Source organism: Hibiscus syriacus, unplaced genomic scaffold (genome assembly GCF_006381635.1).
Source record: "Hibiscus syriacus cultivar Baekdansim isolate YM2019G1 unplaced genomic scaffold, ASM638163v2 tig00111013_pilon, whole genome shotgun sequence".
Classification (NCBI taxonomy): domain Eukaryota; kingdom Viridiplantae; phylum Streptophyta; class Magnoliopsida; order Malvales; family Malvaceae; genus Hibiscus; species Hibiscus syriacus.
In genome coordinates this window covers 1,628,189-1,655,839 of record NW_024062953.1, presented here as the reverse complement: position 1 = coordinate 1,655,839, position 27,651 = coordinate 1,628,189, and the positions used below count along the sequence as shown (strand labels likewise).

At 33.2% G+C, this 27,651-nt stretch overlaps 5 protein-coding genes across 6 annotated transcripts; 4 read left to right on the top strand and 1 right to left on the bottom strand.

Annotated features, from left to right (window-relative positions):
- The first annotated feature begins 279 nt into the window (after positions 1-279).
- LOC120150020 (ATP-dependent 6-phosphofructokinase 1-like) lies at positions 280-1,083 on the top strand. The gene is made up of 2 exons (XM_039162716.1): positions 280-455; positions 686-1,083. Exons 1-2 carry the CDS (start codon positions 312-314, stop codon positions 839-841), a joined length of 300 nt encoding a protein of 99 aa, XP_039018647.1. The 5' UTR covers positions 280-311; the 3' UTR covers positions 842-1,083.
- Positions 1,084-1,153: 70 nt separating this feature from the next.
- Positions 1,154-3,446, bottom strand: LOC120150019. Of its 2 annotated transcripts, XM_039162714.1 has the most exons (6): positions 3,328-3,446; positions 2,953-3,089; positions 2,719-2,857; positions 2,506-2,634; positions 1,837-1,927; positions 1,154-1,399 (listed from the first exon to the last, which is right to left on the bottom strand). In XM_039162714.1, exons 2-6 carry the CDS (start codon positions 3,039-3,041, stop codon positions 1,254-1,256), a joined length of 594 nt encoding a protein of 197 aa, XP_039018645.1. In that variant the 5' UTR covers positions 3,042-3,089; positions 3,328-3,446; the 3' UTR covers positions 1,154-1,253. The 2 variants fall into 2 exon arrangements, with proteins under 2 accessions (XP_039018645.1, XP_039018646.1); XM_039162715.1 differs by lacking the exon at positions 3,328-3,446 and having other exon boundaries at positions 2,953-3,259.
- A 589-nt stretch (positions 3,447-4,035) lies between these two features.
- Positions 4,036-13,485, top strand: LOC120150106 (calcineurin-binding protein 1). The gene is made up of 19 exons (XM_039162824.1): positions 4,036-4,215; positions 4,322-4,396; positions 4,693-4,812; positions 4,895-4,935; positions 5,279-5,490; positions 5,581-7,466; positions 7,574-7,786; positions 7,922-8,575; positions 8,741-8,973; positions 9,088-9,298; positions 9,436-9,591; positions 9,992-10,149; positions 10,245-10,437; positions 10,628-11,019; positions 11,319-11,499; positions 11,674-11,885; positions 12,024-12,690; positions 12,935-13,013; positions 13,129-13,485. Exons 1-19 carry the CDS (start codon positions 4,213-4,215, stop codon positions 13,374-13,376), a joined length of 5,934 nt encoding a protein of 1,977 aa, XP_039018755.1. The 5' UTR covers positions 4,036-4,212; the 3' UTR covers positions 13,377-13,485.
- Positions 13,486-18,234: 4,749 nt separating this feature from the next.
- LOC120150051 (zinc finger CCCH domain-containing protein 23-like) lies at positions 18,235-19,322 on the top strand. Its single transcript, XM_039162751.1, has one exon. It carries the CDS (start codon positions 18,275-18,277, stop codon positions 19,289-19,291), a length of 1,017 nt encoding a protein of 338 aa, XP_039018682.1. The 5' UTR covers positions 18,235-18,274; the 3' UTR covers positions 19,292-19,322.
- Positions 19,323-24,123: 4,801 nt separating this feature from the next.
- Positions 24,124-25,067, top strand: LOC120149987 (transcription factor MYB36-like). Its single transcript, XM_039162692.1, is given in 2 exon segments — positions 24,124-24,308; positions 24,442-25,067. Coding segments are annotated over 2 exon segments (762 nt in total). The 5' UTR covers positions 24,124-24,172.
- Positions 25,068-27,651: the final 2,584 nt, after the last annotated feature.

The following is a 27,651-nucleotide window of genomic DNA, read 5'->3' as shown; positions in this document are numbered from 1 at the left end:
TAACTCGGATAACGATCCCACCTGGTTTACAATTGCTTTCTCAGCTCAGCTCACAAGAATGCTGCCAACACACAATTTTCAAATACAAACCCCACTATATATCAGCTTCATCTCCATTCCTTCCACCCAAACCCCAACACTTTCTGTTATACTCTATCTCAAAGGAAGAGGTGGACTATATGAATATATAGAAAAACGACTCAGTGAAAATACATATGTTAACATTTTACGTTTTTACTGTTAAATTCAACCTTTTAGATAACGTGCAAAAATTTTTTACTTGAGAAATTTGGCTTGCAGATCCTACATACATGATCCGGGCTATTCCTAGCATCGCTTCGGATAATGTCTACTGCACCCTACTTGCTCACGCTGCAGTTCATGGAGCAATGGCCGGGTATACAGGCTTCACCGTCGGTTCTGTCAATGGCATACATGCTTACATTCCATTTAACGTATGTTCTATTGCACCTTTAATAACATGCTTACATTCCATTTAACGTATGTTCTATTGCACCTTTAATAACTTCTCTGTTTGCGAACATGGGTCAATGTTAGCTCAATCTGTGTTCATCGAGTTTTCGTTTGGATTTACTTGGAATTGGATTACTTTCCTTAACAAATTTGTTTGTCGAGACTATGTGCTTCTCATAGTTTTCATCACCAAATTTTTTCCCACTAATAGCGTATCATCGAGAAACGGAACAAGGTTGTCATTACGGACAGGATGTGGGCAAGGCTGGTCTCTTCAACTAACCAGCCAAGCATCTTGAACCCCATAGATATTGCTGAAGCCAATAAAGAGAAACATCCTGCAGTCAATGGCTTGTTGAATGGGTAAAACTGTAAAGACGGAAAGTCGATGACCGAAGACAATCCAAGCACACCATGAGAGTTGCATCGTATAGTTCATGTACGAGCCATTCATGTAAATATTCAGATAGCACTAACGCTGGTTAGTGTCTGCTGTTGAATGAATCATTTATGGTTTAGAAATTTATGTGTATATGTACATTGACGTGTTCGAATTGGGATTTCGAGATGCTATTTTATAGAAAATTGATTAACCCATTGTTCTGATTTCTGAAGTAATTCAAGAATAGCAAATGTTTGACATTTCCCACAATTTGGTTCAGCTACATCTCTGAAAACTTTGGTAACAGAAACGCCTCCCCTTACATGGCAATTAACAAATGCTTGCACTGTGAGAAAATGGTGACGATGGTACAATCATTATCTTAAACGACAATGTCTCAAGATTGCTTGGCGACATTCCGATCACAAAGCAGGTACGATGGAAGATATCTAGGAATAATCAATGCCAATACCAAACACAAGACGACAAAGACTACGACCCACCAAGCTTGGTAAGGGATGCCCAACAACAGTTCATCACAAACTGAAAAGTAAAAGGAAAGAAAGTCTATTAGCATACCGAACGATAAAGCCGGTGCTTCTGAATATGAAACTGGTTCACATGAGCACGATGGATCGTAGGGGGTACATAAATGAGGATTAGAAGTGATGGAAAACAAACGAGATGGTCGATCAAGCGAAGATCAGAAGAGATTTCATTTGATGATGCAGATGACTTTTTTAATAACGGCATGAAAAAGTTGCCATGCACATCGGTATCCGTTGAGAATAGAATAAATTGCAACGTGTTCTAGCCTCTAGGTGTGTGATATTTCAGTGCATGGTATTTTCCAGCGGTGTGCAGCCCTTTTATATGCTAGGTGTATAACCGAAGCAGCATATGATATTGACATATCTAGCAATGTAACTAGCAAGGTATGCCATTACATTAAAGGAAGAGCAGGAAAAAAGTTGGTTTACCTATATTGAAGATGATGAACTCTCTTTCCTTCGAGTTGGGTATCGCAACAAACCCCTCAGGCTCCACAGTCACCAAAACGTACAGTCCACTCTGAGCAAAACGAGCTTCTTTAGCAATACTATATATAGAGAAGGTGAATATTCAATTGAATCAAGTCTAACAAAAAAAATCGAATTAGTTGCATTTACAAATCAAGTGTGATTTGAGATTTCATGAAATCAAGTCAAATGAAAAGAAATTCAAGTCGAATAAATCTAATTGAGTTAACATAAATTATTCGTAACTTGAAACGTAAGTTTCACTCTAGTAAAGTGTTATTACAGAATCATAATTTTTCGTAACTTGAAACATAAGTTTCACTCTAGTCAAGTGCAATTACTCAAAATCTGCATCTACAAGTCCTCTGGCCAGTTCAACCGGATCATGGATGACCTTCTGATCATGGACTTGAATTATTTGAGTTATTCGAATAACTGAGGTGCACAATTTGAAATCTAAGCTAAACTATCTAATTCTAACTATATATTCAAGTTAACCCAAAATTCGAATAACTCAAATTATATAATTTGAAATTTGAAAATTTAATTCATCAATCTGAATCGAATCAAAATTTTCAAACAAGGTAGGCTAAAAATGCATCAGAAGATTTCATCAGCAGAAACCAAAACCTGGTCATTAATGGTGTCCAGATCATCAGTCTTGAATATCAACTTCTCTGTATTCAACAATCTTCTGTTCCTGATTAACCCAGAATCCGAATCGCCTTTCTTCAATTGCAAAGAAAAACTAGCCGGAATCTTTCAATAACCAAAGCAAAGATCATTTTCTTTTGAAATGAAATGTCTCAAAAAGGCAAAATCACTGTAAAGAAAATTACATACAGAAGCTGGATACGAGATCTTCACTTCGTACCAAGTTAATGATTTTAGCCCTTGAAGTTTATAGGCTCGAGAACCCATTTTAAGCGGTAGAGTTTCCGCCTTTAGCTCATCCCCGACGTTCAAAAAGCCGCCGTCTAGCCTGCAAAAAAAGGGGGAAACATCGACATTCTTACAATGGGGAAATCGAGAAGAAAATGAAAAAAAAATTCCATCGTTTTCTTTGAGGTTACTTACATTTTTCCATGACTGAAGATTGAGCTGCTAACAATGAAGATCAAAATATAGATTAGGATGAACAAACTGAATTCATTTGAATGAAGCATTGTTCATAAGATGAAAGTTCGCTTCCGCAATCTCTTGAATCCGGCGCACTACAATAACATAATCCTTAGATAAGGTAAGAATATAAAATTGAAAAACTATACTTGAATTTACGTGATGAATCAAAAGCTTTAAACTTTTATCCATGACCACCAAGTATACGTCAAAATGGGTTAATTAAAAGAGCATGCTTTGATTTTCCATTCCAACCGAATTGAAAGAACTCCCAAAACCCAATATTAAACGTGCAATTTTCTATAAGAAATCTATAAGTTTCACAGTGCTTACCGGAATCTGACGCTCTGATCGGTCTCAGTTTGAATCTCTCTGTTTTCCGTCACCGCAGTGGGGAAAAATTATTTTTGATATTTCGGAGGAAGTCGTATTGATCTGGCTTTTGGGCTTCTTTTAATGTCACCGTTTCGGTGGTCCGGTTTTTTTTTTCTTTCAAATATACTGTTTTAAAAAAATAAATATCAAAATAACATTTATTTTGATCAGAATTAGACATAAATATTATTTCAATAATTATAAGTAAATAATTAGACATAAATATTATTTCGATAATAATTGAATTTTTAGAGGAATGATGCATTCAAGAAAACAAATAATGAAAACGTAAAACGAGAGAATATTTTTTATAATATAGAGCGATTGTTATAATGAAAATTAAACTTGTTATTTAACCATGATGAGTTTTAGTAGAAAATTTTGTTTAAAAAATTATTATTTTAAAAAGATTTTTTTTTTAATTTTCGTTAGAACTTATCATGCTGTAAGGATGAATTATCTTAATATTTTTATTAAAAACGATCATTCTAGAACGATAAATTCATCGTCTATTGCAATAATTATTCTAAATTGTAAATTTTTCTCTAATGACTTCATTCTCTTTTTTCCCGATCTCATATGGATTATTTGGTTAAAAAAACGTAAATATTTATATATAAATGTTAAGTAGCTTTAAGAAAACGCATATTTGGGTAAAATCATAGATAAAGTGTCCTCATCTTTTAATTGCCAAGGAGAAAGTGAAAATCTTACACCCTAAAAGTCCCGGAAAAACAAATTAGGATATTAAGAAACTAACAATGGAGCCCGCCTAAATCTGAAGCAAGCAAGAAACCCAGAACTGCAACTACTCGAGGCAGCTCTCGTACGAGGAGCTTAAAGATGGTACGATAATCGTTTGCTTCTTTTATCTGTTCTTTTCTTGTTTTCGAGAGGAGTGAAATTTTCGTTTTTTGTTTTATAATTTTCATTTGTTGTGTGTGTGTTTCAGTTCTCAATCGCAGCTATTAACGACACAGATTCCAAAGGCCAATGGGAACCCTTAGCTCCTACTAAAGAAGCCCAGGCATGCCTCTTCTATTTCTTTTGAACAAGCATTACATTGAGTGTCTCGTTTGTTTCAAATAGATTTTCTTTTTTTCACTGTTCTCTCTTTTTTTAATCTTATTTATGTTCATCGTGTCAATCTCAAATTGACATCGCTAAGGTAAAAAGGAAGAAGTTGCTTTGCTGTTGTGATTATATGAATTTTCTTTAAGTTGGTTGAACAATTTGAGGCTTTTCCTCCCTAAAGAATGAAATTTGGGTTTTTGTTTTTTGTTTTATCAAAGAATAAAATTCATTACTTTAATGGTTTTTCAGGAATTCCATCTTACACAAGCTTACCATGATGGGCTTCTCAAGTTGCAAGCTAAAGACTACGGAAAGGCTCGAGATCTGTTAGAGTCCGTTTTGAAAGATCCTCTTATTTCAAACGCTCATGTAATTGTTTGTCCCATGAAGAACAGTTCAGTTGCTTTAATATTTTTTTCCCTCAGAAGTAATTTTCCCTTCTTTTTTTCAGGTGGATAACAATACTACAGACGGTCATCTGTTACAACTCAAGTTAAGATCCATCTTGTTGTCTATATCTCACTTCTAATGCATAGTTTTGATTTTTGACTCTGCTAATGGGTGGCCACTTTCATTGTATTATATCTTAGTATGTGAAGCTAAAGCGCTTAAATTCATCGGCTTGTAGTTTTATATGAATTGTGTCTTCCGTATGGATTTCTATTAAGGTTCCATTTCATAAATGTGCCAGTAAATTCATCTATGCTCTGTTGTGATTAAATGAGTTTTCTATGATTTTGATTTATCTGCTAATTGTAAGATATAAATGTGTATGATTATAACATCTAAATCTTGTAAGCATATATGTTAATGTATTTCATCTAGTTCTGTGCAGATTTTTGGCATTGAAGAACCTTGCCACTGTTTTTCTTCAACAAGGTTCAATTCATTATGAGAGTGCTTTGCGTTGTTATCTTCAAGCTGTAGAGATTGATAACAAAGATTCGGTTGTCTGGAACCAGCTGGGAACTCTATCGTGCTCAATGGGTTCATTGAGTATTTCACGTTGGGCTTTTGAGCAGGGACTTTTGTGCAGTCCTAATAATTGTGAGCATATATCTGCTTCAGTTGTTTCCCATGCCCACTTCTCTTTTTGTGCTTTGTGTTCCCTATTTACATGATGCCTACATGTGGCAGGGAATTGCATGGAGAAATTGTTGGAAGTTCTCATTGCCATTGGTGATGAAGTTTCATGCCTTTCTGTTGCAGAGTTGATTTTAAGGCATTGGCCATCGCATTCACGAGCCTTGCATGTTAAAAATACTATTGAAGAGTCAGAATCAGCTCCTTTTGCTCCTAGAGGTATAGATAAGTTGGAACCTAAACATGTTCGTCTTAAATTCCATGACAAGAGGAAAGCACCTGATGAGAATCTAGATGAAGATACTGCACTTAAAAAGTTGAACCAGAACGTAGAACTGCAAATTGCGGAAGCTTCCTGGGCAGCTCTCATTGATGGACTCCTGGGAATTTTACTTCCTCTCAATGGTTATGGCTCTGAGGTCGGGACTGGAAAATCATATAGATCTGGGGATGTTAGGTTAAGCATACTGTTCCCTCCTAGTGCCGAGATTGTGATGGAGCCTGTGGAAAATGAAGAGCCTACATTAGCTTCAAGTGGTGAAAGCATGCCTCCTGGTGATTCTGACTCTCAAAGGGCTAGTAACTTGAAAGAAAAAGAATCAACTTTTTCAGAAGAACAACCACAGGAGAGGCGTAGTACTCGTCTTGAAAGTCTTAGGAGTCGTAAACCTGACAAAGAAGAATTAGGTTTTACTGCTGGTAAGGATTTGGGCAAGATCGTGCTTCAATTACTTGAACCTTTTGTCATCAGTAAACCAGAAGGCAAAGATTCTGATGATATTGATAATTGTTCTGTCTCCTGTGCTGATCAAGCTAATTCCTTCGATATGGAATGTCAAGATGTTGCTAATTTTGTAAGAGAAACTTCAAAAAATTATGGTGCTTACCATATGGGTCATTTGCTTTTGGAACATGCCGCAAGTAGCTGCCTTGTGTATCAAGATTCGCATGTCAAATTCCTTGAGTTGGAGAAGCTTCTAAGGAATTGGGGGCAAGATAGGACTCCTGAGTGTAGTCTTTTTCTCGCTGAGTTGTATTACGACATTGGGTCTTCTCCTTACAACTCCAATCTAGCTGAGTTCTTATCAGAGGCATCCTACCATCTTTGTAAAATAATCGAATCAGTAGCTTTAGATCATCCATTTCAATCGGCTTTTGGAAAGGAGAATTGTTCTTCATTTAACAGTTTGCAAGGGACTGGTGCAATATCACCTGATAGCCCCAGTTTTGAAAGTTCACATATAGATAGTTTCTTGCCATCCAACAAAAGTCCCTTTTGGGCTCGCTATTTCTGGATAAGCGGACAGTTATCTGTTCAGGATGGGAAAAAGGCAAAAGCTTATGAAGAGTTCTGCATTTCCTTGTCACTTTTGGAAAAGAAGGAAAATGCAAACAATTCTTCCATGGTGCAGTTGCCACATTGTAAGAGTTGTAAAGAGTTAACTGTAGAGAGGATTCTTCATGAAATAAATTTGTTAAAGGTTGATTTCTTGTTGGAGAAGAATCTAAGTGAGGTGATTGAGAAAGAGATGTATCTGGAATGTGTAACTTCACTTGCTCCTCTTCTTTTCTCTTCTGATTCTTTATCACCTTTACTGGCTGCTGACCCAAAGGGTGACGGTTTTACATCTGTTGAACTATCAGCATTGGATATGTTAATTAAAGCTTGTCAGAAGATAAAGCCAATGGATATGGAGGTGTATTTGAATAGTCACACACGAAAGCTTCAAATACTCATGGCATTAGCTGGAATGAATGAATGTGTTGCTTTTGGCAAAGGCTTTCATCTGAAGTCAGGATCAAAAATGCATTCCGGTCCTGAGATGGTATCGAGTGACAGTTCAAGCAAGAACTGGAATCACTTGGTTACAGAGGAAGTGAAGGCAATTTTACAATGCGTCTCACAAGTGAAGGACTTCATTGATCAATCTGGAGAGACTGTAAGTAATTTTTACCTGCAGAAATGCACCCTTCTGTTTCTGACTCCTTGATTAATATTCAAAGTAGAATATGCTGCATCTTGATTTAATGTTTGCTGTTTATGCAGAGTGGCACTGGTTTAGTTAGCATCTTTAGTAATATTCAATCACTGCTTTTGGCAATCATGTACAACATTGCAAAAGATTTCCTTTGTAAGAAAGCTTCTATACCAGCAACTGTTGATCAACTCGAGCAAAAGCAAAGTAATTGCTTCATCAATGCGGCCATTGCTTTTTGCAAGCTTCAACATCTTGACCCTTCCATAACTGTTAAAACCCAGGTAAACTTTATCGTAGCTTTTACGAAGAGGAAATTAGCAATTCACTCATTGATCCATTGAATTTTCTTTTTTCTCACGGCATTTGTTTGCATGTCTATATATATTAAAATTCTGTTCACTGACTTCTCTTCTTAGGTCGAATTAATTGTGGCAATTCATGACTTGCTCGCTGAATATGGGCTTTGCTGTGCGGGCGAGGGCAGTGAAGGGGAGGAAGCAACATTTCTTAAATTTGCAATAAAGCATCTATTGGCCTTGGACATGAAGCTAAAATCCAGTTTTAACTCTTCAAACAGGGAGATGAGTCCAGATGAAAGGCTGCCGACCTGTGATAATGATCCCAAAAGTTCAGAAAATGAAATAAGTTCGGACAAGCAAGGTGCAAAAATGTGTGGTACTCAAAATTTTGAATCCATTACTCCAATGAAGGATGATATTGAAGGGATTACTTCTAAAGGATCTCCATCTTCTTCTGGCCAAGAGAGATACAATGCAATAGCACTTCAAAAGCAAAGTAGTAATGTTGACAAAATCAACCTAGGAGTAAATGATCAACTTGATGAATGTGCAAATGAGCTTACCGAAGATGACATGGAGGAATTTGAGTTAATGATAGATAATGCTTTGGATCAGTGCTTTTTCTGCTTATATGGTCTTAATCTTAGATCTGACTCATCATATGATGATGAACTGGCTGTGCACAAAAATGCTAGTCGTGGTGATTATCAGACCAAGGAACAATGTGCCGATGTCTTCCAATACCTTCTTCCCTCTGCCAAGGCTTCTTCTGTGAGTAGTTTTTCTCTCTTCACAAACTCATTCATACTAACAGAAACAGGAGTGCATGGGGGACTATGCATGTGTATGCAAGACAATTTATATGTGTGTGTATTTAAGTTATCATCTAATTGTGCTGAATGCAACATAGTTCAATTACATTATTTTGTGTTTCAGAGAACTGGATTAGTCAAACTTCGCAGAGTGCTAAGAACCATACGTAAACACTTTCCTCAACCACCTGAAGAAATTTTGGCTGAAAATATAATAGATAAGTTTTTTGATGCTGATTTATGTGAGGACAAACTGTCAGAGATGGCTGGATCTGAAGGTTATCTGGATACTGTAACAAAGATGCTTTTTCCTGATGGAGGAAACTTCAAACAGTACAAAGCATCATTACTACAGAGGTATATATTTGTGCTGTTCATCTAGTATGTCTTTATTTTGTTATCAGTGGTTAAATGTGTATGTTTTTACTCCTTTACTTATATACTGTCTTTGCATGTAATCATGGGTTGCAGCTCTGAGCCATATTTGGATATTTATAGCAATCTATATTATTTCCTAGCACAGTCGGAAGAAACTAATGCAACTGATAAATGGCCTGGCTTTGTGCTCACCAAGGAAGGGGAAGAATTTGTTCAGCAAAATGCAAACCTCTTCAAATATGACCTACTTTATAACCCTCTACGCTTTGAGAGTTGGCAACGTCTTGGAAATATTTATGATGAGGCAAGATTTGCTTTGAGCAATCATTTTATTAGTCAATGATGCACAGACCGTAAAACCTTATTCTAATGTGATTTTCTATATTTTCCTAGCAAGGGATCAAATTGTTTACACAATTCTCTTTGGCTTCTGTTAAGTAGGAGGTGGATTTGCTGCTAAATGATGGGAGTAAACACATAAATGTATCAGGATGGAGGAAGAATACCACTTTGCCTCAGAGAGTAGAGACAAGTAGAAGGAGGAGCAGGCGCTGTCTATTAATAAGTTTGGCTTTGGCTAAGACATCAGAACAGCAGGTAACCCTATGCCAGTGATTCATATGCATTTTGGACACTGGTTCGGAGTTTGGTTTTTCTTGGAAATTGCCTTTTACATCCCTTATATTGGTGATCAAATGTTATTTCTCAAACCTGTACAGCACAACAGATCTTAAAATTTGAGTCATTGAAATCATATGCCCGTGCTATCATTTATTTTGGTTATTAGATTATTTTAAGAACTAATTCCTTGTTTTTTGGGAGGTTACTTGATACAATTAAAATGCTGTGGACATTCTTCTGATACGAGGCTTGAAATAGTTCAACAGTCGTAAAGAGAATTTGTGAACTTATTCTCGGTTTATATTTATAATGATTGTTTTATTTTAAATTAGAAGCAATTTGTAGCTAATTATTGTGTAACTTTGCATTATCTTAGGGTGAGATACATGAATTATTGGCGTTAGTATACTACGACAGCCTTCAGAATGTTGTTCCCTTCTTTGATCAGCGATCAGTTGTGCCCTCAAGGGATGCAGTTTGGAGGATGTACTGTGAAAATTCTATGAGGCACTTTAAAAAAGCCTTCATGCACAAGTAATTCTTTATTTCTTTTTTTCCGTTCCACTTTCTCACTCTTGATCTTTATGATCATAAGATCTGTAACTTCAGCCGACACCATTATGTTATAGGCCAGACTGGTCACATGCATTCTACATAGGAAAACTCTGTGAGAAGCTTGGATACTCGTATGAGACATCGTTGTCCTATTATGATAAGGCCATTGCTTTGAATCCATCAGCTGTCGATCCTTTCTACAGGATGCATGCCTCACGCTTAAAGTTACTCTGGAACTGTGGAAAGCAAAATCTTGAAGTCTTAAAGGTTCCCTTCCTCCTTCCCTCTTCCAAGCAAGCAAAATTAACATTATTTTCCTTTCCTTTCCGTTTTAACTTCTTTTTTTGAATCATTCATGTTTTAATAGTTAACAGTTTCTTGTTTCTGGACTTAAATAAGTTGACAAGTTCACCAGATAACAATTCTTGAGCCTCAACTCTCATTGATTGTGTTCCAGGTTCTTTCAACGTGTTCTTTCAGTCAATCTTTAAAGGATGATGTAATGGACATTATCAGGGTATTATCTCCTGAAAGTTCGCTTATGGAAGAAGATATGGACGAAAGCAGTAAAAAGAATATAGAGGAAAAACATCATGACAAATTAGAGAAAATGGATGAGGTGTGGAACATGCTTTACAATGACTGTCTTTCCGCGCTGGAAATTTGTATTGGAGGAGATCTGAAACATTTTCATAAGGCTAGATTTATGCTCGCCCAAGGATTATATAAAAGGGGGGGAAGAGGTGATTTGCAGAAGGCTAAAGATGAACTTTCTTTTTGCTTCAAATCATCTCGGTCAAGCTTTACAATAAACATGTGGGAGATTGATGGCATGGTGAAAAAGGGAAAGTATGGCTGCAACCCTATATATTTCATATTCCAAGCAATTAGATTGTCATAACCTGGATATTAAACCAGTTTTCTGCTTTAATGTTCTAGTCAAGTTTCATTAGTTACCAATTTCATTTTGGGGTGGGGCAGGGCTGAGAAAAGGATTTTGGACGGTTCAATATGATGTCCTTAGTTTTCCTTTCTGAGATGTCCATGTCTTTGATGTTGATAATACTTTAATGCTTGTGAGTCATTGACTGTTATTATACTGGTCTAATGTATTTCCTTTTTGTCTTTTCTTTTTGGGAAAAAATCAGGCGCAAAACACCAGGTTTAGCTGGGAACAAGAAGGCCCTTGAAGTAAACTTACCAGAGAGTTCTCGAAAGTTTATAACTTGCATCCGAAAATACTTGCTGTTTTATCTGAAATTGTTGGAAGAAACTGGAGACATCTGTACTCTTGACCGGGCTTATCTTTCCCTTCGGTCTGATAAGCGGGTAACCATTCAATCCTTGAGAAAGTAGCTATGATTTTTTGAGTTTTGATCTATGGTTAATAAGAGTTGAAAGATAAACAGTTTCTAGTTATATTAGTCATATCAGCCGTAATCACTGCAAAAGTCATATGCTTAGGTTAATACTATTTGTAATCTGATGCTTTTTTGCACTCAGTTCTCCTTGTGCATTGAAGATCTTGTGCCGGTGGCACTTGGGAGGCACATAAAGGCTCTGGTTTTATCCATGAATCAAATTGAGACTGCTGCTGCTGCTGATCAACTTGAGAAGATATTCGGTTTGTTTATGGAACAGGGTACCTTATGGCCCGAGATCTGCTGTTTGCCTGAGATTAAGAGTCCAGAAATATCCGAGAGCAGTTTATATGGGTAAAACATATTTCCCGAGTTTGTAATCATGAATCTAAAATTCTCGGAATCTTAGTATGTGATAGACATAGTTATGCTGTATTATAACTAGCGTCTTTCCTTTTCATGAAATTCTAACACTTGATGAATTTGGCTTAGGTATCTTCACCAGTATATTCTGTCCTTGGAAAGAAATGGCAAACTGGAAACACTTGAAGCAATAAATGAGAGGATCCGGAAACGGTTCAAGAACCCAAAATTGTCAAATAGTAATTGTGCCAAAGTTTGCAGGCATGCCTCGATTGCTTGGTATCGATCTATTATAATTGGCTTGGCATCAATCACTCCATTGCAATCTGGATTCTCGAACGATGTTCAAACTCTTAACCTACCAATAGATGGTGTTGTGGAAAGCAGCCAGCAGCTTTGTGTTGATCTGCAAACAACTGAACTATGGAATTCATCGTTTGAGGACTCAACTCATTCGGAAAGTCTCAAAACAAAAAGGAACCCGACTTTGGCAAAAATTAATAATATCGTGATAAAGAAGGCTTACGACGGAGATTTGGAGACTGCCAACTCTTTGCTTAGAAGTTCATACAATTTCTATCGGGAGAGCTCCTGTGTAATGCTCCCATCTGTGGTCAACCTTTCTTTGGTGCCATCTCGACTATTAAAAGAAAAGCAGTTCCCATCAAGCATCGAAGGGGTTGAACCTCTTGAACTAAGCATTCCGAGGAAGCTTTTGTTGTGGGCTTATACGTTGTTGAACAGCCGGTATGCCGGCATCTCAGCTGTTGTAAAGTACTGTGAAGAAAATGCTAAGGTATGAAAGAAAACATTTTTAGATTGCTAGAACGCACACGACTCTACGTTAGATGTTACTTCTATTTTAGAATGAGAGGATTTTAAAGTGCCGTGACATTGAATTTATGTGAGTTGTACCTTAGTTCTTCGTCTTGGACGAAAACAGTATTAGGTTAAATGGTTTTCACTTCCGTATATCCACTGGAATACGAAACAATTGTCCGTGCAAGTAAAATTACTCATCGGATTCCTTTGTTCCACAGTTGAAGATGAAAAGGGGCGCTGCAACGTCATCAGCACCGCAAAATACAAACACTAGCAGTGCTGTGTCCAGCCATACAGGTTAATTCCGCTGCTCAATGGATTACTTTATTTATTGTTTCTCTGTGTTTTACCATTCCGAAACTTGGCAGCTACTTTCCCCTAGTCTCAATATAACATTTGCTAAACTTTCCAGCTGCTGCTAGCGGCAAAGAAGCAGCAAGTCACGGTGTAGGCAGTGAAGCCGAGGCTGCTGCGGCGACATCAGGGCCAGCTGTTGTAGTGCCAGAAAGCGATAACAAACATTCTACCAGTCCGCTTCCATCGTCGAGCGAGGGTCAAAGGAGCTTACTTACTGCTCCACAGCCTCATCCTTGTAACAAAGAAGGGGAAAGGGAAAGGAGCACTGTTGCACGTGAAGGAGATGATCCTAACAAAGACTGATTTTGTAAAGTAGACTGATTGTAGTAAAAATGTTGCTTTATTCCTCATATTGCACCTCCTTTGTATTTTCATCCCAAAATTTCTTTTAAGAAATCAGAACTTTTAATGACTTATGGATTTTTAATTTTAAAAACTAAACTAAGTATAATTATAATTATATATATATATATATTCTGAGATTTTTGATTTTTTTTATTTTCTTTAAAGTTTTTTCTTTCTTACGAGTAATTTTAAATCTTGTGTTTTTGTTAGTGTTTTTTACTTTTATTACACCGGGCAGTCCCTCATGTCACCATTTTTTAACAGTAATGATCATAGGATGGTCGTAGGTCGGGTTGGGATTTTGACCCACCCGAATCGGGAAAAAATTAATTCCTCTAAATATATTCGACTCAAATTTAGGATTTAACCCGATCTAAGATAAAAACAAGTACTTGTACCCGACTTGATTGATATATATATATATATTGGGTAAAATAAAGATTAAAAAATTAATATAGAGATTATTATTATTATTATTATTAAATATATAGAGGATACTTATAACATTATATTGGGTTAAATTGAGTTTTTTTGTATACTAAACTCAAATATAAACCTGATTTGTTCTCATTCTTTGAAGAACATAATTTGACTCTACTCAAACTTGAATTATAAAATAAAAGATCGTTCAGATCATGTCAAGTTGAGATACATTGAGTTTTGGATCAAATATTCATTTCTAATGATAAACTGATAAAAAAAAAATTAAGTAGGATCACACTAAAGGTCTAAGTAAATTATAGGGGTGAAAAGAGAGATTAACCTTTCAAAGACCTTAAAAGCAAATTAAATATTTTGACTCAATAAAATTTAATAAAAAAATCAAAATGAAACGATATTAACATTTTGAGAATAGGTATAAAAAATATTTTAGATATCAATTTAATATATATAAGATAAGATGTTGTTACACAATGTAAAACTCTTTTAGTTTTACATAGATTTAGGATCTTTAGATGAGTAAAAAATAACTGAAATTAACAATAGAAAATCACTAATAGTAGGCAGGGACAGAAGATTAGGTATTGAATATAGTTTAATATATTAAGGGAAGAAGAAGAAATAAAAAAATACATATTTATTTAATTAAAAAAAAAGTAATAAATTTTTTGAATCCTGGCTCTTGAATATTTAGATCCGTCGTTAATAGCAAGGGCAGTTGTTTGGACACCTCAGCGAGAATGATAAGGTCCCATGAGAATGAATGGATTGGGCCACATTCCATCAACCAAAGGAATCCACCTAACTATTCTCCATTTTCCACTTATAACAACTTCAACTAAATCCAGTACCCTCGAGCTTTAATATCAACTTAAAGCTTTCAAAACACCACAGCTTGATCTCAATCAAAGTCGTTCGGGTTTTACGTTCTTTTGGATTTTTCATGACCAGTTCTTATATGGATTATTATTACCTACACCGACAGTGAAAATAAAAACAAGATTATATTGATATCATTTATGATTTCCAACTCACAATCACTCATATACATACATTTAATTTTTACATAGCCTGTATCTAAAATATTTTGATTTCTTCTATTGGCCGTGTTTTCTTATCCCTAGTTGCTAAAATCAAATCAATCGAGTTGAAAAAGACTTCCCAAAGCCCACGGTTTTTAACACAAAACCAACAATTTGCCCATCTTGTTCAATCAAACGTGAAAGCAACTTATTCAACCATTTTCCTTCCTCTTTTGGTTTGCAACTTGGGGATTCATGTGGAATTGCATAAAGCACTTTACATTTGAGATTTTTTTTCGTATAATGTTAAAAAAAATACCCTCACCTAAATAATCACGTTGGTTCATATTCTTTTTTTTTAGCATTTTGACTTTTAAGTTTTGAAGAAAAAAAAACTCTATAAATAAAATGTTAGTTAAAAAACGATTAATGGGGTATTTTTACCCTAAATGAGGATATTAAAGGTCAAAATATTCTATAGAGAAAAAAAACACCAAATAATATCCATTTTTATGAAATGACAATCTTATTAATGGCAAGTTTGGCATTATCAATCGCTGCCAACAAGAGGGTTTGAATAGATACAAGTTGGTATTAAATAAATAATTTTTCCTCCTAATTTCCTTCAAGAAAGCTCCTTCTTGGGGTTTAAGATTCAAACAAGTTGGATAAGTTTTAATCCTAATCCGAAACCAATAATGATGAAAATGAAATGCCTCCTATGGAATCTCATTGTTTTGTAACGAAAAGGGTTTTCGAATGTAGCGGAAGAGTCGTTGGAGGTGGTGGTCAGGATGTTATCTTTTAAATTAGGTGGTAAATCGAGTTCCATCCTTAAAGATAAACAAAGAATTTACCCTTAAATTATTGTGAGTTTATAAAAATACATGTGATAAATATTTTATTTAAAATTTACGAGTTAAAATAAAAATTAAACTATTTCATTCATATATCATGTCGTCAAACTAACGACACTCAACGTCTTAATGACCAAAAGTTAATAAAAACATAACGAAAGCGACTAAAATTAAAATTTACTAAGGAAAATTATATAAATATTAAATTCAATCAATCAATCCAATAATGTACTTAAATAAATATTGTATACTCAAAAATGGTGAAATAACCTAAAAAATATATGAAATATTTTATTTTATTTAATTAAAAATGTTTTTTATAAATATTTTTAACTTTTTGTAGAATGTATACCAAATAATGTTAAAAGTCATAATATAAAGTTATTTTTGTTAAAATAAATATAAAATCTCAAAAATCAAAGTTAATCTAACAAATAAAAAAGTGAAATTAATCAAATCAAATATTGATATCTTATCAAAAGAACGAATCAAACTATATACATCTCTTTATCATTCTATGTCTTAAATTATAAATTGTAATTCTAAATTCTTTATTTAAATTCATAAATCTTAAATAGTAGATTATAAAATTTTGTACTATTGAACGAATAAAACAATAAAGCGATTGGGAGAGACCTCATTAAGGGATTTCAATAATTAAAATAAGTATTTTTTAAAAAAAATACCGACTTTAAGTAACTACATCTATAAAAATATATTTATATTATCAATAATTTTAAATATATATTATTTTACAGTCACTTTAAATTATTAATAAAAATATTAAGAGACACGGAGATTGCCGTCCCAGAATCACATGCAAGGAAAACCCCCGTGGATAATCCTTGAATTAATTAAGGAGAAATGAAGAAAATCTGGAGAGCAGAATCAATAAAATCCGTATGGGATGCCACGTGGCCGCATTCGTACGGATTTTTTAAATTATACTCGAAATTTGTTTATTACTCAAATAACATAAAAAAATAAAAATTAATCACAGAATATTATCTATTTCAGATTATTTTTGAATTAACATATTACTCGTTATATAAAAAGTACTTTTGAAAGTCTTTTATATAAGCCGTATCTTTTATCTACGTGACAGTTGTATGAACATAATTTTAATCAGAATGAAACAAAATAAAAAATAACTTAAAATTATAAATTTTGTTTAAAATAAATAAATACATACTGTGCATAAGTAAGAAGATGATAACAACGCATGCGCATTAGTTTTATGTTCAACCACTTAATAAAGCCATAAATAAAAGAATTATATTTAAACATTTGAAAATTCTTGTATCTAAATAATATGATATTTGAGAAGCATATGTGAGTATTAAAATCTCATTTTTTTTTAAATATGACAATTTTAAAATATTTATATATGAATTTTTAAACATACTTTTATTAAGTGATTAAACATAAGGTTAATACACTCGTGTCATTGTAGTCATTCGATCCTTCTAGTAATTTTGTGTACCCGATATGTATCGTATATGTTTATTCGTTTAGTACAAAATTCATAATTTTATTCCTATTTTGGCACATTTGTTTTCTTTACTTTCATTCGAACCCAACCTTTAAAATTCTAATAATTTTGTCACATTAATAAATAAAAAAACACGTTTTTTGAAAAACATTTTCTACGAAGTATACTTTGCCTAAGTGAGAAAAAGGACGTCAATCCATAAAATAATCTAAAATAAGTGTTATTCTCACTATTAATTTTTGGTTGAGTGATATTTGGATAAAAAACGAAAATTTGCCTTTTTTTCAATTTTCTAAAAATTATTAGTCATTATTATTATTAACTCACGTGTAAGGATATGTATTTTAATTGATTTTGTAAGATTAACTTTTTTTAAAAGATGTGTATTGATTATATTAGATCAATATTTTTAACAATAAGATTGAGTTAAAGTTTAAAGTAAAAATATTCTATCAAGAAAATAATATTATAATTTATCTTTATATATTTAAAGATAATTGTTATAATATTTCTCTTTATATATTTTTTTAATTAAATTCATATCTAATCTAATAAAAGCGAGAATTATTATTCTATTAGGTCAGATAAAACTTCTCTAAATCAAATTAGATCATATAACCAGTGAAAAAAATATTATATTTAGTTGAACCAAAATCTCATTCTGACTTGATTTTGATTAAAAAATATTTATATTAAACTTGAATTAATATAATTAAAAGAATTACAACAAATGTCTGTTAATTTGAAAATCAAAATAGTTGAATTTGTTTTCGGCTTCGGTTAATAACTTTTTTGAAAAATTGACTCAATTACCAATTAAAGGAATTTTTTTTATTAATATGATATTAATTGATTGAGTTGAATCGGTGATTAAATTAATCGTTTAAACATTTTTAAACACTAAAAACAATAATATCAGTGATTAAATTTATAAAATAACTCGACCATGATTAACGAGAGACGAACTATGGGTTAATAAAACAGCTTATATTGAAGGGAACCGCTCCACCTAGAGCTAAAGTGTAGAAGAACGATGTCCTAAGTATGATGATAGGAAAATCATCGACACGACCAAGCCCCACCGTGAACATCCCCGCGTGGGATCCATCAAACGATCCGGCAGATAACTTCCCGGCCGTTTCCTATAACTGCAATGCACCGTGTAGTCCTTGTCCCGTTGATTACTTGGCGGCACTCCACCGTTACCTTCCGTCGAACGATCTCGAACCCGACGTCTTCTACGACGACTCCGACGTGCCGGTCGTCGATGCGTTCTCGTGCGACCATTTCCGTATGTACGAGTTCAAGGTGAGGAGGTGCGCACGTGCCAGGTCACATGACTGGACCGACTGTCCGTACGCTCATCCGGGGGAGAAGGCTCGGAGGAGGGATCCGAGGAAGTTCCATTACGCCGGATCGGCTTGCCCCGATTTCCGGAAGGGGAGCTGTAAGATAGGCGACTCGTGTGAGTTCGCTCATGGCGTTTTCGAGTGTTGGCTCCACCCGACTCGTTACCGGACTCAGCCGTGCAAAGACGGTACTGGTTGTAAACGACGGGTTTGCTTTTTCGCTCACACGCCGGAGCAGCTTCGGGTCTTGCCGAAGCAGAGCTCGAGAGGGAATGGATCCGGTTCCGGGTCTTACCGTTTAGACCACGTTTCTTCACCAACTTCCATTTTGGCTCCACCTCCATTTTCTCCTCCCTCCAAGTCACCGCCCATGTCGCCGAGTGACTCATCGGTAACTGAACTCACGACTTCGATACGTAATCTACAGCTAGGTAAGTCGAAAATGGGATCCGCATGTTTCCGGGGCATTCCTATGGGATCATGTTTCGTTTCTCCAAGGAACTCCATGCTCCGACTCGGGTCTCCTTCCACACCGACTCGGGGACTCAGTAATCCGTTGGAGGAGGAACCTGCAATGGAGCGAGTGGAATCAGGGAGAGACTTGAGGGCAAGGATGTACGCTAAGCTGAGCGAGGATAATTCTCTCGACCCCCTGGATCCTACCGGATCGGGTCCTGATGTTGGTTGGGTATCGGAGTTGGTTGGATATTGATGCTGGATAATTTGCGTGGTAAATAGAAAAAAAAAAGTTTGTTTTCCGGGAAATCGTGACTTTTGTACAGACGAAAACAAAGGATTTACTATGGCTCCCTGCTCTCTTTGTTTCTGATTTCTTCATCATTTGCTTTCTGAGATTATCTTTGTAATTTTCTCCAGAATCCATGTAATATATTTATTTCATCTTTTACCCCCAACTTGCGTCGTTAGATTGCAGTTTAGAACTATTTTATTTTCTCATTAAACAAACAGAATTATTGACAATATACAAAATTACATGAACTAAATTGTGTACAAGTCATCTAACTATTTGTACAATTTTGCTTTGATCATCTTTCTTTCTTTTTTAAATATTTTTTTAAATTTTAAATTTTAGTTTTTAATAGCATATAATATTAATAACTTTGATGTACGATAATGTCATATTATTATTTTTAAAAAATAAAGATATTATATTATTTTTTTAATAATCTAATAAAATATTTTTTAAATTAAAAAAATTAAATTATAGTCGAATTTAATAAAGAGTGAAAATATATTTGAGTATGCAATAAAATCTTTTTTCTAACTTAATATAAGCTGATAATATAATTCCTTTCCATATAATTAGAGATGATTATCATAATATTCATTTTTCAATAATTTTTAATTATATATTTTTTTTATTAAATAAAATAAAATTTTTATATTTATATCGAGTTAAATTGAACGTCTATACAAGTTCTTATTTTAAATTTATATAAAAATTTTAAATAAAATGTAATTTTACTAAACTTAAATTAAATTTAAATAAATATATAATTTTAAAATCAGATCAAAATAATAAAAATTAGATTCATCCTAATCCCTAGGCGTGCATGAATGAAAATGAAAGAATAAATTGAATTGATGGGGCAACCAAAATGTAAAGAAGTAGACGAGGAGTATTATCTTATCTGGTGATGAGATTCGTGACGTGGACCCTTATCTGCTTTGGATAACTGTCTCCTCAACACCCACTTGTAATCTCATTAATTATTTAATGTCAAAGTTTGATGGAGACACGAAGCACTAATCTGTTTTGGAGGGTCCCACTAATCAAATCTAAGCCACTTTGATTAATTTTATCAAGTCGACAACAACAACTCGGACCACAGTTCCAAGGCTTGGTTTGTTCCTTACTTTTGACTTGTTTTCTAAAATTAAATTTAGAATATCATGAGAAAGGATTTGACGATAAAAATGAGTACGAAATTTAGATCCAATATATTTTTATTCCATATGATTTTATAATAATAACTACTTTTAGTGAAAATTTAAAATTTAATTGAATAAAGCCAGACTAGTTTTTTCAAGTATTGAATCGAATTTAATTCAATATGAGATAATAGTATAATTAATTTTTTATATATTTAGATATAAATGTAGTAATGTCGCTCTTTTTATATTTTTTAATTAGGTCATATTTTATATAAAAAAATGTGATTTGTTTATATATATTTGTGTGGGTCAATTGTGAGTGTAATTTTTTAACTTAAAAATCCAATCAGGTTTTGAATCATATGAAACCCTTTAAATTTTCTATGACTTAAACTATTGACTCTATCCTTGGCCTTCTTTGACTGTATATCTATTCTCTATATAAATCAGGACGAACTTATAATTTTATGTATAAATATCAATTTTTTAGAAAGTTATATTAAAATTTTAAAAATCATAAGATCATATTAATAAAAATAAAAACATTTAAATTATATATAAATTTAAAATTTTTAAAAGATATAATCGCTCTCTACACTCCCTTCCTCCTATTAACGATTTATATTATAAATAAAAGGATAAACTACACAAATGATCACTAATATTTGAGTAAATTTTAATTTTATCTACTGAAATTTTTAAATTAACAAATTAATCACTAATGTTATTAATTTATAACAAATCGATCACTCAGCGTTATTGTCGTTACTGCATTAATGAAATGTTGATGTGGCATGTTAGTTGATTTACGTGACGCTAGTTCACCATACATGCTTATTTATCTTGATAATTCATTCATTTTTTCTTATTTTTTAATAACCAAACAATTATTTTCTTCCCGAAATCAATTCAAAAAAGTCACTGTTCCGTAGAGAGATAATTTTCTCAATCTCTCCATCACAATTTTTTCAATGCGTCACTAGAGTACAACAACTTCATAGAATAACAAGATCATCTTTTCACTGGTCCAAACTATATATTATGCAAAATATTTAAGGATGACAAAATAAATCCACTTAATCCAAGCCCCAAATGAGGTCCAATCTAAACCCCATTTCGAAACTACAAGAAATAATAAGCTCATATTAGGCTTTATATTTGTATAACGTTTGAGTTATTTGGTCGGATTGGAGTTATGTTTATGTGTATGTAGGAGTGGGTTTGAGTGAGTAAAAAATTAGACTTAATCTAATTTGATTTATGTCTAACCGGGATGTGACGTTAGATTTCTTAAATAAATTTTAAAAGTTTGAATTTTAACGATATAAGTTAAAAATAAATTACAAGAATCATCTCACGATAGATCTTTATAATATTTAATTTACACTAATCGAAAAAAAATGAATATTGTTGTACTGAGAAAAATTGGCAGCTAGAAAGTTAATTAAATAACAGAACCCTAGCTAGCTATTATAAAGTTTGCCACACCTACTGGTTGCTTCTACAAAAGTTCCTACAAAACACGAGAAAGTTTTACGTGCGACAAATTTAATATACGGCTAAAAAATTGTGTTATCGGTTTTGTTATTATTTTTTTTAACAAAATCAGAAAAATATTACCTTATACATTATTATTTTTACTGGTTTTGTTAATATTGGACGTTTTGCCGGTTTTGTTAACATATCCTGTAAAGCGTTACTTAAAATATTATTTTTTTCTACCGATTTTGTTATTATTAGACACTTTACCGGAAATGTTAAAAATATTAACGTTTTAGATATAAACAATAATGTTTTAGGTAATTTGTATCGGTTTTGTTAAAAATAATAATAACAAAATCGATAACATCTTTTCTTAACCGTATATTAAGACAGCCGCACGGTAGAACTTCTCACAAAATACTCATCACTAGTGGGGAATATACTCCCCCCCCCCCCATAGAAGCTGAAAGAGAGTAGTAGTAAATGTAAAGCACAACACAATCAAATTATTAGGTTTAAATCGAGTAAAAGCTCATTTAAATTGTACTAAATTTAACCTGCATTATACAAATAAACATTAGGGTAAAATTATCTCCTTTTACCATTGGGTTGCAATCAAAGATCCATTGCGGTGAAATTCCCACAATTAACCATTATTTTCTACACATTAATCCTAATTAATTTACTCTTTCGAGGAGGATAGAGGAGAGGAATAGACATTTAACTTGATGGTATACGATCCGATTCAACTTTATAGGATCATTTTTTTAAAATAAAACAAGAGGTTCAACTGAGATCCGTTGTTGAAGGATGAGATTTGGTCGGGTTTAGATTTAATATGGAAAATACTCAATTCGATTCGATATAAAAAATAATAGTATAATTGAACTTTATATATCTAAGAAAATTGCTATAATACATCTCTTCTTATATATTTTTTTATTCATGTTGGATCGGTCAGGTGTAGGTTTTTACACAAAAAAATAGGTTAATTTTTTAATCAAGTCAAATATGAATTTTTACCCAAAATCGAATCAAATAAATATTCCCTAAATCTGAGTCAGATGATAGATGAACCAAAAACCCGATCTAATTTATAATCATTCTAATAAAAAACATAATATTTTAAATTCAATATTAAATACTTTTAACAATATCAACTGAATTAACACTCGACCGATGAATGCTAGTCAAAAAAGTAAATGGTGAGTTAAAACAATGGGTTTAATTGCATCAAGGCAGTGGTGAAAAAGGATTACCTAAGTAATGAATCAGATGTCAAACAGTCAACATAAGTGAACATTGACTGGGTCCTGCTGTCTTAACAGACAAGAAAGATGCAGGGAAGAAGAGGGCAAAAGTAAATTAATAAAAAGAACGAACAAAGGTGAAGCTATAGTTTTGGTCACTATATTTTATTTCAGTTTGTATTTAATCCGTTATTTTTGTAATGTAATTAGTTAATCCAAATATGCAATATCATCTAATGTTTTAGTTGAAGTGTTGATGTGAAATTTCTTAAAAACGTCCATCCTAATACGATAAATCAAAAGGGTTATAAAAACTAAATTCGAAACTTGAGCTATGAGTACCAGTATTGTCCTAAAAATTTTTGGGTTTAATTGTCGTTTAGGTCCTCTTAGTTCTAAAGTTCGATAAACTAAGCCTTGGTTCCCTTATTTTTTTTAATCAATTGCTTTTTAGGGCCGTTTAGTTTTGAAACAAGGTGAACTTAAACTAGATCTCAGTCCCCCATTTTTTGGGTACAATTGCTTTTTAGGTCCTTCTTAGTTTTGAAAGTAGGTGAAATGAACAAAAGGAAAATTATAGTTTTAGTCCCTATATTTTATTTCAATGGTATTTAATCCATTATTTTTGCAATGCAATCAGTTACTCCAAAAATTCAACACCATCAACTGTTTTAGTTAAAGTGTTGATGTGAACTTTCTTAAAAACATCCATGCCAACATGATGAATCAAAAGTTTTATAAAAACTAAACCCCAAATTTGAGCAAAGTACAGGGAACCAAATTTGACCTAAAAAATAAGTCCTACAAAGTCAAGTCGTTTTGCCCTTAAAGGAGCCAACCAACCTTTAAAAATCCCATTTTTTCACCACAAGAGTACCCACTGTTTCTCTTTTGCTCAACTTGTTTTGTTTCAGTGATCTGTCGAGTGTTAATTGACTGTGTCTTTTTGTTTAGCTGACAGGGCCATGGGTAGAGCTCCATGTTGCGACAAAGCAAACGTGAAGAGACGGCCTTGGATTCCTGAAGAAGACGCCGCTCTCAAAACCTATGTTCAGACCCATGGCACTGGTGGCAACTGGATCGCTTTGCCCCTTAAAGCTGGTACTAAGCCAACCCTCTTTTTGTCCCTTGAAAACTAGGGTTTCCTCAGAATCCTGACAGCTTCTTTGTTGTTTTGTCATGATCTTTGTTGATATGATTACCAAGTTTTATCATCTTTGGTTATGTTTTTTAGGCCCAAAGAGATGCGGCTAGAGCTGCCGGTTGCGATAGCTTAATTATCTCAGACCAGACATCAAATATGGAGGGTTTACCGAGGAGGAAGACGACATTATATGCAGTCTCTATACTCAAATGGGAAGCAGGCAAGTTGTTATCTTGTTCTTGTCTTTGTTTTGTTCCGGATGGTCACTAAAAAAAATCATAGCATCTCAACTCCCTGGAAGAACCGACAACGATGTGAAGAACTGCTGGAACACCAAGTTGAAGAAGAAGCTACTCGCCGGAAAATCGACAAGCTTTAATATCGACAACAATGGCGGTTTCAGTTTCACCAATGCTGCTGATGTTGGCTATGGGTTCTCTGTCAGCAGTACCTCTCAAAGCTTGCCTTTGGACCCGGTCATGCAGTTTAATTCTCACCCGTCATGTTCGAATCTGGACAACAGTCACAACAGCAACGTCATTGTCGTCTCATCCCTAGAAGGATCCGCCGGTAATGGATATGTTGAAGATTCGGGCAGTGTTCTGGTCGATGCTCATCATCATGAACAACAACAACAGTTTAGCTACGAGTTCCCTTATGAATTCATCAATGGCGGCGAGATTGGTGTCCCGAGTTTAGCTGATTTCTCGTGCTGACATAAAGGTTACTCGGGAGTGAGTCAAAGCGTTGCTAACCCATACTGAACGTGGAATCGTTGTAACAAAGTTTAAGCCATGTGAAAGAAAGAGAGATGATATATATATTCACATGCTGTTATATTTATGATTTAAATATTAGGGTTTATGTAGATAAACAAAATGGTTTATATTAACGTACGTGGGATTCAAGTCAAGTAAGTGTAGCTTTAAATTAATCTATGATGTTGATGTTTTACAGTCATTAGTCTTTAAATATGTTCAAAATCTACTTGTCACCTGATTATATATACATAAGAATGATCGATCACAAGTAAACCCAACTATAATATTTTTTTACTTATCACCTGATTTAACCAAATTTAAAAACACTTCAACAATCTATAAATCAACCCGACTGTTAAAGTAAAAACTCACACGCAATCAATCAAATCCAATATATATATATATATATATATAATTTTGGGTTAGGGGGGCGATTCCATCATGATGTTTGATTTGAGTGGTCACAAAAGTTGCATGGATGGCCTCTCTTCAAACCTCATCATGCATTTCATGTAAACGTATTCTCTTCTTACAGTAACCATAAAATCTCTCTCTCTCTCTCTCCTCAAAACATATTCTATTACAGTTTCTGCCGACGTGTCCTACTTGTCAAGATTCTTCCTTTGAGTATTCTACACGTATTTGAATACGAATACGGACAATGGTTTATTATTATGTGTGTTCGTCTAATATTTATACGTATAATCTTTCTACTTCATTATTTTATAACCACACTACCGAGTGAAAAATAGAAACATGGTGAAATTGCTGTTTTAGTCCCCTCATTATATATAATTATTCATTAGATATAGTTATTGTTCACTAATTAAATGATAAAGTTGTATCTCATATTTATTACAAAAGTGTTTAACAAAGACAAGCATACCGGCACCATTGGATAGGCCACAATAGCTCCCCTTTCTTGCTTGGGGACATTACATAATTTAATTTAATCCTTAATTAGTATTTAAAAACCTATCTGTCATGAAATGTGAGCATATAGACAAAGATTTTCATTCCAACGGCATTAGTATTATTCAATCTAATTGTACTTTCCATATGCATTTTTATTATTGTCTAAAATTTCGAGTCTCATAAAATAGAATATATGTTATTGATGTAGAATAAGAGAGATTGTAATTATTAATGTTGATGATGTTTCATCATGTCTATTTTAAACGAAAAATTATTGAGTATGATAATCGAAAAGAGTAATAAAGGAAACTCAAATTTGACCCGTCAATATAGTATATAATAAATTCAAATAAATTCATTTTTTTAACTAAATATTATTATTTTATTAAAGAGTATATTAAACACGTTAACATATCATTTCCTTTAAAAATCATTAAAGAGTAAAATAATAAGATCATACAAGAAGAAAGTTAAAAATTTAACCAAACAATTAAAGAAAAATGATATAAACAAACACCATTATAGATGGTGAAAGATAAACACAATCTACACTAAAATTAAAATACATAACAATTATGACACATTGATAAAATAGATTTATCACAATTCATTTGTGAATTATCTTCAATAATCACGAGCACCCATCAATAAAATATTGTCAATTTGAGGGACAAAAATAGAAATAGGTCAGTAAGATAGTCAAATAAATGACAACTAGAGAGACGGTTGTCAATAAAAGAAAAAAACGTATCACAAGAATAGATCGAACACATTAAAAAGAAGTGTTCATCAATTTTATTAAAAGGAAAAAAAACTTATTCAAATGAAAAATAAAAATTCAAATATGCTTATTTGGTTATCTTGAATGTTGAATTTTCCGATCATGAATGTTTAAGCTTATTTGTCTTTGGCATTGACCATTTCAAAAATTATGGCTTATTTTAAGTTCAAAATTCTCCATGAATTTTCCACGCACGTTCTTCATTTGGTTTGAGATAAAAACAAGGTAATATATGTTTAAAAACTCTCAAATATTTGACAATAAACACTCATACATTTATATGTACGGTGCTCGAACTCGAAAACTCAAAGAATAACAACAATTATTTAACCACTTGATTCGTGCTCAAGTTTTCATTTTGAAAATATATTTGGAAGGGGTTTTGCAATTATTCAAAGAAAATAAGATAACATTAATTAAATTTCTATGTTTGACATGTTCACATGTAAAATTTATATACCAACAAATAAATAAAATTATTTTTAATTTTTATTTTATTCTTGATAAATTTAGTTTCTCGATTTGAATTTGAAATTCAAATTTAATTTGATACACAAATTTTTCTGTCCAATCAGATGTATGAACTTGATTTCAGTATAGTTTGATATATGATTGTTTGTTCCAATTAGTTACTCGAAAAATGATATTTTAGTTCAAACCAGTATTTAAATTTTATTTTTATTTAAATTTATGTTGTGTTGCAAAGCTCGTAGTCGTATTTCGTACTCCTATTTTAAATTCGAATCATTTTAATTCTATATTAATTTCGAGTTTAAATTAATTCTTGTTTAGAAGAAATTAGTTTCCAAAACTGAAAATAACGAGTCTACCAGAAGTAGAATG

What these genes read in the sequence shown, in the direction of transcription:
- LOC120150020 (XM_039162716.1), top strand. Translation starts at nt 312, where the DNA reads ATGATCCGGGCTATTCCTAGCATCGCTTCGGATAATGTCTACTGCACC. An exon ending in ATGCTTACATTCCATTTAAC is followed by an intron (nt 456 to 685) that starts GTATGTTCTATT and finishes TCCCACTAATAG; the next exon opens with CGTATCATCGAGAAACGGAA.
- LOC120150019 (XM_039162714.1), bottom strand. Translation starts at nt 3,041, where the DNA reads ATGCTTCATTCAAATGAATTCAGTTTGTTCATCCTAATCTATATTTTG. An exon ending in ATCTTCAGTCATGGAAAAAT is followed by an intron (nt 2,858 to 2,952) that starts GTAAGTAACCTC and finishes CTTTTTTTGCAG; the next exon opens with GCTAGACGGCGGCTTTTTGA. An exon ending in TGGACACCATTAATGACCAG is followed by an intron (nt 1,928 to 2,505) that starts GTTTTGGTTTCT and finishes CGTTTTGCTCAG; the next exon opens with AGTGGACTGTACGTTTTGGT.
- LOC120150106 (XM_039162824.1), top strand. An exon ending in CTCTTATTTCAAACGCTCAT is followed by an intron (nt 4,813 to 4,894) that starts GTAATTGTTTGT and finishes TCTTTTTTTCAG; the next exon opens with GTGGATAACAATACTACAGA. An exon ending in AAAGCATCATTACTACAGAG is followed by an intron (nt 8,974 to 9,087) that starts GTATATATTTGT and finishes CATGGGTTGCAG; the next exon opens with CTCTGAGCCATATTTGGATA.
- LOC120150051 (XM_039162751.1), top strand. Translation starts at nt 18,275, where the DNA reads ATGATGATAGGAAAATCATCGACACGACCAAGCCCCACCGTGAACATC.